Source organism: Tenrec ecaudatus, chromosome 17 (genome assembly GCF_050624435.1).
Source record: "Tenrec ecaudatus isolate mTenEca1 chromosome 17, mTenEca1.hap1, whole genome shotgun sequence".
NCBI lineage: Eukaryota > Metazoa > Chordata > Mammalia > Afrosoricida > Tenrecidae > Tenrec > Tenrec ecaudatus.
The window spans coordinates 8,302,935-8,318,344 of record NC_134546.1 but is presented as its reverse complement, the minus strand read 5'-3'; the positions used below and the strand labels follow the sequence as shown (position 1 = coordinate 8,318,344).

At 48.9% G+C, this 15,410-nt stretch overlaps 1 protein-coding gene across 3 annotated transcripts in view; it reads left to right on the top strand.

The window, feature by feature from the left end:
* The first annotated feature begins 2,429 nt into the window (after positions 1-2,429).
* FAM161A (FAM161 centrosomal protein A) overlaps positions 2,430-15,410 on the top strand; it is a 28,693-nt gene continuing 15,712 nt past the window's right edge. Inside the window, exon 1 of one of the 3 annotated variants that reach the window (XM_075535653.1) lies at positions 2,430-3,177. In XM_075535653.1, the coding sequence (XP_075391768.1) occupies positions 2,980-3,177 (198 nt within the window). In that variant the 5' untranslated portion in view covers positions 2,430-2,979. The remainder of the gene's footprint in view (positions 3,178-15,410) is intronic. The other 2 variants (XM_075535652.1, XM_075535651.1) reach the window with 2 other exon arrangements.

Genomic DNA, 15,410 nt, shown 5'->3' with positions numbered 1-15,410 from the left:
TCCAATTTACAATTAAAGTACATAATTTTCCCATTTATTAAGGGATACTTTAAAAATGGCTTTATTGGAATTTTTTAAGATATTCAAACAATAAATATACTTTTGTGTATTAACGAAGCCCTGGTGGCATAGTTATTATGCGTTGAACTGCTAACCACAAGGTCAGCAGTTTGAAACCACCAGCAGCTTCAAAGGAAAAAGACCAGACTTTCTACTGTAAAGAGTTAACAATCTCAGAAACTCATCCAGGGAGGCAGTTCTATTCTGCCCTATAGTCAGAATTGACTCAATGACAATGAGTTTGGTTTGGTTTTGCACATTGAGTTAAGTTGGAGTTTACCAGCAGAGTGTCGAAGAAGGTGGTGTATTCAAATAGTTGGTGGTACAATTGGCGTGATGTGTGAGTGAGAACCCTTGGCTAAGGTAAGTATTAAACTGAATCCTGCCTCTGAAATCAATGTCCAGAAAATGGAGCCAGGGGGTTCACAACAGCCTGCACAACTCTAAAGTGACTGCTTTCTATGAAAATAACCTTTGTCTTTGCTAGAAGAGCAGGCCATCAGTTCAGTGTCCATCCAGAGTGGTTCAAGACCTTTATTTTTAAAGTTCCAATCATTTTTTCAAATGAGCCCTGCCTTGTGACAGTGGTTTTAACACTCAGCTGCAAACAGAAAGGTTGATGGTTCAAATTCACCAGCTACTAATGGGGAGAAAGATGTGGAAATTTTCTTCTGTAGCAATTTACAACCTTGGGAACTGTATGGGGCAGTTCTACCCTGTCCTTATAGGGTCACTTTGTGTTAGAATCAACTTGACAGCAGTGTGTTTAAGTTTAAAAATTCCTCTAGCTTATTTCCCCTTCCGCAAGTAATTTATTGAGCAAATTGTCTCAGGAGAAACCTGTCAGAAAGTGAAGGAAACTGCATGTGATTGGGGAAGAAGCTATGAAATGATAGGTTTTTAGCTGACATCTGACATCACTATTTGTATGATGGAAATAGTAAACAATGGGATCTGAATGGATTCTTGTCCCAAGTTTATGTTCAAGTGATTCCACTTGGTACCTTGAAATTGATAAGATGAGCATATTTGGGAGAAAAAAAAGAAAAGAAAATGATTAGGGCAAAGAATATACAGATGTGCTTTATACAATTGATGTATGTATATGTATGGACTGTGATAAGAGCTGTATGAGCCCCTAATAAACGTTTAAAACAAAACAAAAAAAAAAGATGAGCATATTGACACCACCAAACCCACTGCCTCTGAGTCAATGCTGACTCAAAGCAAGCTCCTGTGGGTTTCCGAGACTAAGTGTCAATAGGAGTAAAAAGCCCAGCCTTTCTCCCATGGAGCTGCTGTCGGTTTCAAACTGCCAACCATGAGGATCACAGCCCAATGCATACCAGGACATCACCAGGACTCCTAATGACACCACAGAAACCAGCGAATGTTAAGACACAGACAAGAAAGTGATGAGGAAAATGTTAATGCAGAGCCGACTTGAAAGTATGATGTATCTGTAGCCATGGGGTTGTGAATGACAACAAATCGAGTATTAGAAAAGTAGTCATACATTAATGAGCAAGTACGGCCTTCGCATACATTTAGGTTGCTATACTGTTGTTCATTGTTGTTAAAGTGCCATTGAGTTGGTTCCGACCCATAGCGACCCTGTGCACAATAGAACGAACACTGCCTGGTCCTCACAATGTGCCATCCTCACAATGGTTCCTAGGCTTGAGCCCGTTGTTGCAGCCCGTGTCTGTCCGATCTCATGGAGGATCTTCCTCTCGTCCGCTGCTCCTCCACTCTAACAAGCATAATGTCCTTCTCCTGACCACATGCACCACGCAGCTGAGCAAATGAATGTCCTTTCAGATGGTGACAATCGTGGGCGGAGGGGGGGTGCGGGCGAGCAGGTGGAGGCTAAGGGACGGGGAGGGAAGGTTGTACATAGAAAACTTCCCATTACTAAGCTGGTGGCTGAGCTTCTGTGCCAGCCCGCCATTCTTAAACTCGGCCTCTTTGACAACTTCGTGGTGCATTAGGAGCTCGTCGTGCGCAGAGTTCCGACGAGATGAGGGGAGAGCGTGTAATCACTGCAGGACAGTCCCGCCTTCAAGCTGCGAACCTGCTGTTCTCACTGCTGCACTCAGCCGGGGCTGCTCCGGGCTCCACCCATCGCTAGCGTTGATTGGTGACGTCGCCTCACGTGGGTGGGCCAGCTAGCGGCCTCCTGATTGGCTCACGACGGACCGCTCTCCGATCAATCAGAATCGAATTTAGCGCACCGGTTTGGATTCTCCCGGAGGGCCGCGTTAGAGAGCGTGTTGTACACACCCTGCTCCCGTGCAGGAAATCCCCCGCCGCCATCCACCGATGCTCTTCCGCCCCACTCGCCCCAGACGCACAGTCACGCGGGCTGCAACGCTGGCCTCGCACTGAACCATCGTGGGGATGGCACGGGCCAGGCGGGTCTCCTTCTGCCGGGGCATCTAAAGGGGACCAGACGTCCCGCTTTTTAATAACTTTTCCCGCGGCGCTTTTAAAAAGCCCCGATGTTTGGAAAGAATGCACGACACGCTAGGGTATACGGTTTTCGGCTGCCACGTGGCTATTTCCCCAGGATATGAGTTTTATCAATGGTGCCCCGCTGGTGTCCCGCTTTACCAATGTGAAAATCTGGTCACGGTGTCGCTCTTTTGAAGATGGGCTGCATAACTAGGTGGAAAAGAGGTAACCTGTCCCTCCCGCCAACCTTCTAATCCCCTGAGGAGAATGACTACAGTCCGGCGGCTAAGCGGGTCTCGGTAGCGTGCGAGTGGTTTGGGTGACTTTTGGTCCCTCGCGGCCCCCGTAGCGTCCCTGGTTACCGCGCCCCTGGTAACCGCTGCCCAAGCCAGGTGGCCAGAGACCGGTGGCACCGGCTTAGCCGCCCCGGGCCAGCGCGGGCGCTGAGCCCTAGATGGCGCGGTGATGGACGCCTCGCACCGAGAGGCGAAGCTGGTGGCCTCCAGCCACCAGACCCCGGTCCATCCCACCACCGGAGCCCGGGTCGCCCAATACGAACGCAAAGATCTCCTGGAGGCCCTGGCGGCGGCTGCAGCGGAGTTGGCCTTGGAGGAAGCAAAGGAGGAAATGCAGTCGAAGGCGGCGCGGCCGGCGCGGGCGTCGGTAAGGCAGGGCGGGCGGGCGGGCGATGGGCTGGCTCGGGTCCTTGCCCTGCACAGGGGACAGCTCAGAATGGCGGTGCCTTGCAGATTCGCCCGGAAGGTGGTTCTCTGGCCAGTGAACCTGGCCACCACCGTACCTTCTCTCTGTCTCCGCGAAAAGGACCCTAAACCGGGACGTCCAAAGTCTTCATTTTCACTAGAAATTTTTGTAAAAATGACTTGGAGAGCCTGTTCAGTATTTCTAGAGTATGCTCAGAATTTCTTGGGAATGTATCGTTTCTTAACAAAACAAAACAAAATCAGCTTGAAAACTGGTCGACCCCAGAACTTTGATGACTCATACAAACCCGGGAATCAATTGTGCTGTGGGGTGTGTTTGGTGGGTCTTAAACACAAATCTTAAAGAGGCAGGTGTTTAAAACCACCAGGAATTTAGTAGCTAGAGCAAACAGAAGTCAATTACCTGAGGGACTAATACCTCCTAATGGGTCTTCTGGTAAGACAGCTTTTCCACTGATACCATTTCCAGTGTCAAATGTGCCCTGAACACTTGTCCGTCAGGTGGAAGAAGGAGTCTGCCACCTGCTCTATTCACTTAGAACAGTGGTTCTCAACCTTCCTCACGCAGCCACCCTTGAATACAGTTCCTCATGTGGTGGTGACTCCCAACCATCAAATTATTTTCCTTGCTACTTCATCACTGTAATGTTGCTACTGTTATGGATTGTAATGTAAATATATGCAGGATGTATTTTCATTGTTACAAATTGAACATAATTAAAACATAGTGATTAATCACAAAACACTATGTAATTATATATTGTGAAATATTTATGTGTTTTGCGATGGTCTTAGGCAACCCTGGTGAAAGGGTCGTTCGACCCCCAAAGAGGTCGAGAGCCACTGGTTGAGAAGCGCTGCCTTAAAAGATGGCAACTTTGGATTCAAGCCAGCAGAGAGAAAACTCTTCACCACCGGTGTACTTTGCTTGACAACCTATGTCCCAAACCGCTCAAACCCCAAACATTTTGGTCTAGAGTTAACAGAAATCACTGGATACTGGAATTTCAAAGCTCTTTCACTCACATTACAGGAGCCCTGTTGCTGCAGGGCTTAAGCGTTGGGCTTCATTCAAAAGGCCAGCAGTTTGAAAACCACCAGCCACCGGTGTAGAGAAAGACAAGACTTTCTACTCTGGTGAAGAGTTAGTCTTGGAAACCCCAGGCGCAGATCTACCCTGGCCTGTAGGCTTGCTGTGAGTCAGAATGGACTCTCTGAGCCGAATTTACACTGCACCTCCAATGAGCACACCAGCAGTACTTTTAAATGGTCAATATTTCACCAATCGGCAAAGCGCTTGAGGCTGTCCAGAACAAGACAGTTTGAGACCCAGCATAGCCCAGGATCAGAAACCTAGGACCAATTTTGCTGTAATGCAGCTTCCCCTCAAAACAAGTTGCCACGACAACAAAGGAAGTAAGGAGGATAGAAGAGGCAGACCAGATAGAGGGAAAGGACTTGAAGTTCGAGTAGGATCCTGACTCATTCTCTTGCTTAGAGATGCTAGCCCTTAACTTCCCTAAGCCTCAGTTTTCTTATCTGTAAAGCTAACAATTCCCTCTCCTGTCTCACTGGCTGGGAACCAAGTGAGAGGATGTGTTGTGTTTTATGTAAATTGGTCATTGTAATAGCAACTACCAGTGAGATTGTCATTTCATCCACACACCCTGAGATTAAACTCTGCTCTGGCATTCTGCGGTGGACAGTTAGTCATTCCTGTCGTCGTGGCGGTGGCTGCGGCAGTGAACTCAAGCATAGCAACAGTTGTGAGGATGGTGCAGGACTGAGCAGTGTTTGTCCTGTCGGACATGGGGGTGGGGAGTGCAAATGACTCAAGGACACCTAGCAACAGTAACACAGTGGCAGTATACAAGATGCCCTTTTAAACTAACAAAAAAAGATTTTTTTTTACTTTTTGTTGTGAGTTAGGTGAAGGTTTACAGAGCACATCCTAGTTTTACATTCAACAACTCAGACCCATTCTGATGGACACGTATAGTGAGCCCTCCACGTACCATCGCTTCTCCCCCTTCCTCCCTGACTCTTCCTTCATGAGCATTTATTAAATGCTAGTCACTGACTAGGAGCCCTGAGGGCAGAGTGGTTAGGAGTTGGGCTGCTAATTGCAAGGTCAGCAGTTCGAAACCACCAGCTGCTCTGCAGAAGAAAGACAGGGCTTTTTGCTCCCTTAAAGAGTGGCAGTGTCTGAAGCCCACGGGCAGTTCTACCGTCCTCACTGTGAGTTGGCGTCGACTCGATGCCAGTGCGTTTGCATTGGTTTGGCTGAGTCCTTGACTAAGGAGCGCTAGTGGTGCAGTGTCTGAGTTCTTGACTGCTGACCCCCAGCCTGGCATTTTGGACCTACTGGCTGCTCTGCAGAAGGGAATGGTGGAGCCCGCGTTAAGATTGCTTGGGCTTTTGTCACTAACTGTTCAACAGTGGGCAGAACAGACAGTTCATGGTCTCATGGAGCTTCTGGTTCTCTAGGCCAGCTGTTGTGAGCCAGAGTTGGCTCGACTCACAGTCATCCTCCTGTGTGACAGAGTAGACCTACAGACCTGCCCCATGGCATTTCCTAGGCTGTAAGCTTTTGGGTTTTTTTAAGTACAAAAGCATAGAAATCCTTATTAAACAAAAATATCAAATTGTTTACCCAATATTTGAACACCGCTTCAAGCCATGGTATTTTCAATGACCTCCTATGAATGGAAAAGCCGGACACTCAATCAGGAGGACCAGAAGGACTGACAGCTTTGAGTTAGGGTGCTAGTGAAGAGTGCTGACGGCGCCTTGGATGGCCAGGACAACAACCAGATCTGTCTTGGAAGACTAGGCTGTAATCTCTATAGGAGTAGATCATAGGCTGTAATCTCTATGGGAGCAGACTGTAGGCTGTAATCTCTATGAGACAGATTGTAGGCTGTAATCTCTATGAGACAGATCATAGAGTATAATCTCTATGGGAGCAGACCTTAGGCTGTAATCTATGGGAGCAGACTATAGGCTGTAATCTCTATGGGAGCAGACTTTAGGCTGTAATCTCTATGGGAGCAGACCGTAGGCTGTAATCTCTATGGGAGCAGACTGTAGGCTATAATCTCTATGGGAGCAGACTATAGGCTGTAATCTCTATGGGAGCAGACTGTAGGCTGTAATCTCTATGGGAGCAGACTGTAGGCTGTAATCTCTATAGGAGCAGACCTTAGGCTGTAATCTCTATAGGAGCAGACCTTAGGCTGTAATCTCTATAGGAGCAGACCTTAGGCTGTAATCTCTATGGGAGCAGACTGTAGGCTGTAATCTCTATAGGAGCAGACTTTAGGCTGTAATCTCTATAGGAGCAGACCTTAGGCTGTAATCTCTATGGGAGCAGACTGTAGGCTGTAATCTCTATAGGAGCAGACCTTAGGCTGTAATCTCTATAGGAGCAGACCGTAGGCTGTAATCTCTATGGGAGCAGACTGTAGGCTGTAATCTCTATAGGAGCAGACCGTAGGCTGTAATCTCTATGGGAGCAGACCGTAGGCTGTAATCTCTATGGGAGCAGACCGTAGGCTGTAATCTCTATGGGAGCAGACCTTAGGCTGTAATCTCTATGGGAGCAGACCTTAGGCTGTAATCTCTATAGGAGCAGACTGTAGGCTGTAATCTCTATGGGAGCAGACCGTAGGCTGTACTCTCTATGGGAGCAGACCGTAGGCTGTAATCTCTATGGGAGCAGACCTTAGGCTGTAATCTCTATGGGAGCAGACCTTAGGCTGTAATCTGTATAGGAGCAGACTGTAGGCTGTAATCTCTATGGGAGCAGACCGTAGGCTGTACTCTCTATGGGAGCAGACCATTGGCTGTAATCTATGGGAGCAGACTGTAGGCTGTAATCTCTATGGGAGCAGACTTTAGGCTGTAGTCTCTATGGGAGCAGACCGTAGGCTGTAATCTCTATGGGAGCAGACCTTAGGCTGTAATCTCTATGGGAGCAGACCTTAGACTGTAATCTCTTTGGGAGCAGACCATTGGCTGTAATCTATGGGAGCAGACCGTAGGCTGTAATCTCTATGGGAGCAGACCATTGGCTGTAATCTATGGGAGCAGACTGTAGGCTGTAATCTCTATGGGAGCAGACCTTAGGCTGTAATCTCTATGGGAGCAGACCTTAGGCTGTAATCTCTATGGGAGCAGACCGTAGGCTGTAATCTCTATGGGAGCAGACCGTAGGCTGTAATCTCTATGGGAGCAGACCGTAGGCTGTAATCTCTATGGGAGCAGACCGTAGGCTGTAATCTCTATGGGAGCAGACCGTAGGCTGTAATCTCTATGGGAGCAGACCTTAGGCTGTAATCTCTATGGGAGCAGACCTTAGGCTGTAATCTCTATGGGAGCAGATCTCCAGGTGTTTTCTCTCGTGGAGCCTCTGGTCTAGTGGGTTTGCACCTCCAGCCCTTTGGTTAACAGCGGTGGATAATGAACAACGAGCAGGAGAGTGATTACAAGAAAGGAAATGTGAATGAAATGTACCAGGGAACCATGGTTTTAAAAAGAAATAGGAGGAATCTACTTAAATGAGCTGGTAACCTGTAAGTGTATGCCTGATGGATGCAAAGAAGAGCCATTTGAAGAGGCGGTTAGGAAAAGGCTTTCAGGCCAAAGGGACAGTGCATGCAGAGCCCCGACGGTGCGCAGAGAGAGTAAGGACCTGGGGGAACCCAGCAGGCCAGGGAAAGAGGGGAGTAGGAGGTGAGGCTGGAGAGCAACCCATTCAGGGCCTTAGACCAAGGGGAGGGCTTTACAGAAAAGATGGCTCTGCTGGCTTTGTGACCGAGGAGAAGTAGGATGATCGGCTAGGAAGTAGTAGCAGTAATTCAGGTGCGAGAGGGCATGGCAAGAAGTGGACAGACTTCTCTAGAATGAGCGGGATGTGTTGGATTAGATGGACGTCCAAGGAAGGAGTCATGAATTCCTTCTAGAGCAGTGGTTCTTAGCCTTCCGAATGCTGCGACCCTTTAATACAGTTCCGCGTGTTGTGGTGACCCCCAACCATAAAATTATTTTTGTTGCTACTTCATAACTGTAATTTTGCTACTTTTATGAATCCGGCAACCCTATGAGAGGGTCGTTCCACACCCCTCCCCCAGGGGTCACGACTCACAGGTTGAGAACCACTGTCTAGTCCCAGGTTTTGGTTTGAACAGGTGATGCTACTTATCGAATTGGGGTGTTGGGAGGGGGGAGTAGGTGCGTTTGAGGAGAGTGTCCAGGCATTGTTTGGGACATGGTAAGCTTAAGATGCCTCCTGTGTAATACTAAGTGGAAACGGGTAGCAGGTGGTTGAAAGTGAAGTCTTGTGGAAGCTGGGCTGGACATTTCTATCTGGGAGTTTTCAGCATTTTTAAAACTATATTGCTGCCTCTTTTTCTGCAGCTTGCTTTTTCTCCCTGCTAATCTTGGCAGTTCAGCCAAGCTACTATGTGTTAGTTCTGCCTTGGTTCCTCACAGTATCTTTTCAAGGCAAAAAAAAAAAAAAGTCTTTATAAAAATTCCAGAACTGCAGGTGAAACTAGGCAGACTACAACACAATAATTCTATGTGTTGCCTGTGATGAAGCAGCTGGTGTTGAGAGGATTCAGCGTCTAAGTGGGTCAAGCCAATCTAGGGAAGCTCATCCTCTCCCTCCTGGGCGCCTTTACAACATTCCACAACCAGCCCAGCAATTGGAGGGGAAAGGTGCTATTTCAACCTGTCAGAAGATGTCCTGGCCCACTGTTACTGGGCATCTCACTGCCGTGGAGTCCAGTCGGACTCAGCCATGCTATAGGACAGGGTAGAACTGCCCTTGTCAGCTTCCAAGCCTGGAAATCTTCACGGGAGTAGAAAGCCTCACCTTTCTCTTGTGGAGCAGCTGTCAGTTTTGAACTGCTGACCTTGTGGTTAGCAGTCCAACATGTAACCACTATGCTTCCAGGGCTCCCTTGTTACTGGGCATAGTAAATGTTATTTTGTATGGAGACAATTGAAAATGAAATTGGAATGGGAAGTCGCTTGTTTGCTATTCATCTGTTTTAGGTAAACCACTAATGAGATCAGCTTATCTGAAACGTTCAAGCTTGTGTTAACAGCGTTAAGCTGAAAATGGATTCAATACAATGCAAGAATCAGTGCATGTCCTGCAGTCCACCGACCACAGCTCTGAGTCCTCTCTCTCCTGGCTCTCCAAAAGTCGGGGCACCAGCTCTAGGGGGAGGAAGCGAGCGCTCTCTCCTCTTCAGGGCAAATCTGGGTCTCAGCTTTGCTAGCCCAGGAGTTCCCCGATTCTTCTATGCTTCACTCTCTTTGGCAAACAGTTTCTCCAGATCCTTCCATTAGGAACGACATGTTTTATGTGGTTGCCATGGTCGGTCTTTAAGGGATGCTCAGAAACTCTACCGAGTAGTTCTCTTCTGCCCTGTTGGGTTGCTAAGAGTCAGAATTGACTTAAGGGTGTTTCCCAGCGTGAGAGACAGGGCCTCCTGCGGGGCACTGGAATGATCCTGGGGGGCTGCAAAAGCAGGTGCCGACCCCTTTGCCTAGGTTACGGGCTAGAGGACAAAAGTTTTCCATTGCCAAGGGAGTGCTGAGTCAATATTTTCAGTAAAAAGGGGGGTCCATGGGCCAAATAAGTTTGTCAAGTTTAGCCAAAGATAGTCTAAGTGAATGAAGAGCTGGGGGTGCTTTTGCCTCAAAGCAGTTCTTCTCGTGTTATAATACAGTTTTTGAAAAATAGGCTTCTCCTTAGTACAGATCGAATATTATAGCTCTTTAGAGCAGTCAGTAGTTCTTTGAACAATTCAGACCTTTCAGGGGGATAACTGTTCTCCTGGGGGAAACATATACACGTTCTTTTCACCTATTGGCCTTCTCATTTTCCAACATTTCACATTTATGATGATAGAAAAATCTGAGCCTGAGGGAGGAGGGTGGGCTCCTGAGCAGAGTGTGCCGCTGATTGTCCCAGAGTCCCTGCGAGGGCAGGGCACCGAGCAGCTGGTTCTGCCGCATTGGAAGGACGGCATAGTGGACTGGCTGTTATTAGCCAAAGTGCTGGGTGCCCGATAAGCAGGACAGAGCAGAGAAGGCCCAAGGCAGGAACGGACTGCCTTCCCCCTCCAGCCTGCAGCGGCCCTCGCTCCCCTGCTCCCCGAGTCCAATGGGGAGCCGCTGGCACAGTCCCAGCATCACAAAGCAGCGTTGAAGGGTGGAAGGACGGGCCTGGAGAGCACAGGCTGTGGTTTGGGTGCCGGCAGACCACTGGACTCACCAGAATGCTGATATCCAGAAGGTTAGCGCCCTGTCTCCTTCCCAAGACGTGCAGACCCTCCCTCAAATGACTGTTCTGCCCCCCAAGTCTGTGCTGTTTCTCCCAAGTGACTTCATGCCCATCACTGTCCCTCTCCCCGCCCCCCGCTTCTTTTAGAGCCACGTGACCATGGTAGACAGGAAGCGGAGACCTCCCCCTCCCGCCTGGCGTGAGTTCCCTCTCCAGACAGATGTGCCTCCCACACCGCTGTGGGTGTGCTCCTCCCGCCCTGCCCCTGCCGTGGGGAGTCCCTGGGGTGCTGACCTGCGTGCATGCCCTCAGCTGCTGGACAGAAAGGCCCGCCCACTGCTTGGGGAAAGCACCCGAGGGGCAGGGTTCCGCTGCTCCCTCTCTCTGCCACCCACCACTCTGCTCACATTTCTCTTGTCTGCAGCACTTTCCCCCTCCTCCCCTCCACACTCTGACTCTGCAGAGTCTTCCCTTCTTCTTGACTGCTCAGACATCACCCGACCCTTTGAAAGTCAAATAGACCAAAAATGGCCCATGGAATCCCCCTATCTCTGCCCCTCTCCTTGTCTAGCCCTCCTTCCTCTGCTTCATTTAAAGCGTGGTGGTCTGCAGCTAGCCATCCTCAGCCCCCTCTCCTTGTCTGCTCTCCCCACAAGGCTGCATCCGCTCCTGTGTGCAGTGGCAGCTCCCATCATGCCCAGCCCCAGCCCAACTTCCCGTCAGGCCTCCCCTTCGACCTGTTACCTGTCACGCAGCAGCCACCACCTCAGACTCCCAAGTGCCTCACTGGGGGCTTAGCTTCCTCTCCCTACAACACCCTTCCCGTGTCCCCATATGCCAGCCTCGCTGGCTCTCATAGAGAGCACCGCTGACAGGCAGATGCAGCTTCTCAGTTCCCCACCCATAGGCCAGGCCATAGGTTCCCAAATATATTTGATTTACCTCGCCCTTTCCAGGAAAAATAAATAAAATTACTCCACTCCCCCGACCATGAAAAGCTTTTGTACTGTCGCCCCGCTATCCAGGAGGAGATAAGATCTGGTTTTGCAGCACCCTCCCCTCCCATACAGAGTTCCAGCATCCCCTGAGGCGGGTGGGACAGTATAGCCCACTTCAGGGAACACAGATGTAGACCATGAGCAGGTTGATCAGACTCTGACCTCTCCAGCCGGCTAATTGCTTCCAGTCTCACCTGCCTTCAGGCCACCCTGATCGTTACCATGGGAGCCTAAGTGTCACTGAGGGAGCTTTGTCACTCCCCTGGCCCAAGTCAAGGTCCCTGTTCCCTGTAGGGTAAACACTCTGCCTGGTTACCAAGGCTCTGCTTAGACTCTTGACCTGCCTGTTCACCTGGTTTTCCACCCCACCCCCATAGTCCTTATGCCTGTTGCCCACCCTTTTCATGTGTATTCACCACTCTGAACACCCCATAGGGGCCCTGCAGTGGGTTATGAGTTGGGCTGCTAACCACAAGATCAGCAGTTCAAAACCACCACCTGCTTCCCAGAAGACAGTTGAAGCTGTCTGCTCCTGTAAAGACTGACAGCCTCCGAAACCCACCGGGGCGGTTCTACTCTGTCCCATAGGCCCACTGTGGTTCAGAATGTGCTGTGGCCGTGAGTATTTCTCACCCTCCATGCCAGTGCCTGACTACGCATACTGGGCTTTGAACCCTTCCTGCCTTGGGGAGGAGGGTGTGGTTGGTGTGTGTTCTTTGGAGCTGATAGACTTGGTGTTGAAGCCCAGCCTTGGTGTTGACTAGCTTTGTGTTGCAGGCAGGTCACCTCGCTCCTGTGAGCTTCCGTTTCCTTGCACTGAGTCCCTGGAGATGGCACGTTCGGCGCTGGGCTTTGCATTTCTCTGCCCCCTTCCCGACGTCGTCCTCTCCCTCCGTTTCTCCTGGCCAAGCAGGCAGTGCTGTGAACTCTCCTGACACTGTGACACACCCAGCCCCATCTCTGCCTCCCTGCGCAGGGGGACACACGGGGTTCTGCCTCGTGCATTGTGTGCCGTGATTGCATTTCTGTGGCAGGTCCCTACCCAGAGACCCCTCAGAAGACCGGACTGTCCGTGTGCTTTGGAGGTCCCAGCCTGTGCGCACAGGGAGTTGCCAGGAGTCAGAATCTGCCTGACGCCAACTACAACCTGCTCCCCCAACCGTCTGAAAACTGCTCACGGGTGGAGGGTCCCCTCTGCTGCGCATCTCGGCCAGCGAGCCGAGTTCTGGATGTCCCCAGACAGAGACCCCTCAGAAGACCGGACTGTCCGTGTGCTTTGGAGGTCCCAGCCTGTGCGCACAGGGAGTTGCCAGGAGTCAGAATCTGCCTGACGCCAACTACAACCTGCTCCCCCAACCGTCTGAAAACTGCTCACGGGTGGAGGGTCCCCTCTGCTGCGCATCTCGGCCAGCGAGCCGAGTTCTGGATGTCCCCAGATATTCCATTAACGAGGGCATTACCGAAGTCCAAAAGCAAGCAAGCAAATTCATGTGAAGAGGCATGGATGTAGCAGAGACCCAAACCCACCTGTAAGTCCCTCTCAGAAGGGCCACACGGAAGGGATGATAAATCCAGGGTGTGACACAGCACTGAAGAAGCACATAAGTATCCTCTAGTTCTTTAATATCTCCTCCTCTGACCATTGTGTTTTTTACTTGTTTTCCCTCCTCAGCCATGTTAGATTTTCAGATGTATATTTAAGGTAGTCAGGACTTGAAAACCAAGATAACCCTTCAGAAACAATAACAAGGAATTCAAGAAGGAAGAATATGTTTTGAAACTGATTGTGGTAGCAATTGTTCAATACTACTTAATATGCTTGAACTATGGAATGTTATATCTAAGAGTTCCCAATAAAATGATTAATTTAAAAAAAGGATTGTGAAATTTATATAAAAGAAATGAAGAAAAAAGTCTGATCAACCACTCTCAAGTTATAGCAAATTAAAATAAAGAGGGGTGGAGGTGGGGGTGGTGGTGGTGGGGGTGGGGGTGGGGTGGAAAAAAAATAATAAAGAAAGAAAAAAAAAGCATAGATCCAGAGTGGGTTTGGGGTTCACACTGAATCCTAGCTTTAACATAAGAATAATTAGTTCTTTGTATGAGCCCCTAATAAAATGTAAAAAAAAGAAAACAGGAGGAAAAAAAAGAAAATGATTAGGGCAAAGAATGTACAGATGTGCTTTATACAGTTGATGCATGTATATGTATGGATTCTGATAAGAGTTGTATGAGCCCCTAATAAAATGTTTTTTAAAAAAGAATAATTAGTTCTTAGATCATGGCCTTGCTCCATACTCACCCTCGGAAAGGGAACACAGAAGATACAGGTGCTATAGCAAAACGTGGTGAAGAATTTAGATGGTGCCTGACCATCAGATAAAATAGTGTCTGGGTCTTAAAGACTGGTCTCCAATAAGCAGCCATCTAAGAGAGATGTCAACTAAGTCCACATGGAAACAGCGCACCATCATCTGTCACTGAAGGATTGGAATCCATCTAACCCGAAGTCGAAGGAGGGATCAGGATCAGAGCCTAAATTGTGAGAATCCAGTGGGCGGAAGGCGATGGATGACAGAGGGAGCCCAAGATTCGTTTGTGGAACTACATAAGAAGTAAGCATCGAGAGAACTCTCCCTGTCTACAATTAAGGGATGGGAGGAAGGTGGTCACCGAACAGGGTGCTTGGGAGAGAGGAGTCTAGAAGATCAGAGGCATAAATCTGACCTGAACAGTTAACACTTTGTCAGTAGATCCACCTATGATGCAGTCTGGACCTGATCTGGTTTCCGAAGTTTTCAGTATTTTTGGTTTGGCTTTTGTTCCTTCATATAGGGTGTATCTCAGAGGTGTTAGGAGCTCACCCTCTTGAAGCTGTGTTATATCCTTCCCTATCTTTGGGTGTATGAAACCCGGGATTGATGAACCCATAGGGCCAGCAAGTAGAATAAGGGGCTTCAGGGGGACCTAGGTACAGTGGGGTGGGGGGTGAGAAGCATAAAAGGGAGATAATGCCAAGGAGTCCGTGTAGAAAAAGAATGATTGGAAACTGATTGTGGTACATTTCTGCTCGAGATGATTGAAATATGGAATGGTATGTTATATGTCTTAAATTCCAACTGATAATAAATAAATAAATAGATAGATAAATAAATAAATGGCCTTCGTGGAAGTGTGATGTGTACGTGGAATAAGCCCCACTGGGTTGTTACTCTCAGGGTCACTGTCACCTGTGGACGCAAGCACTCTTGTCCACATGAGTAGCCTTTCTGTTTTTAAAAAAAATGTATTAGTCTTATCTATTTTAAAAAATCATTTTATTGGTAGCTTTTACAGATATTATAATAATCCATAATTCCATTAGATCAAGAAAAATTGTACAATTGTTCCCACCATAATTTTCAAAACCTTTCTTTCTCTCTCGAACTCTTTGATATCAGCTTCTTTTTAAAATCCGCTCCACTCCCTCTGGCTTCCCTTTCACTCTTTCCCGAAGCCTGATCCTACTGTGGGAAGGGCTTCTCCCTGACTCTCTTATGAACCCCTCTGAGAACTTTGTTCTAGGATCTCCCCCTTCACACCCCCTTGCCACCTTATACCCCTGCCTCCTCTGCCCTGGCACATCCGTGGCACCCACACTGCAGGAGCCCGGCTCCAGGGAGAGTGTTGGGATGTGGTTGCTTGGTGTGTGGCGGGAGACCCTGTGCTCCTCTGCATCCCAGTTAAAATGTCCGGCTCGGAGTGGGGTTCTTTCTACCAAGCACATAGCCAGCGGCTGTCCAGTTGTCTGCGTCTCATGGTGTCCCCGTCTGACCCATAGGAGAGGTCAGCACTGAGACACTGAACGGGCGGTGAAGAGCGGCTTTATTAGGGTAG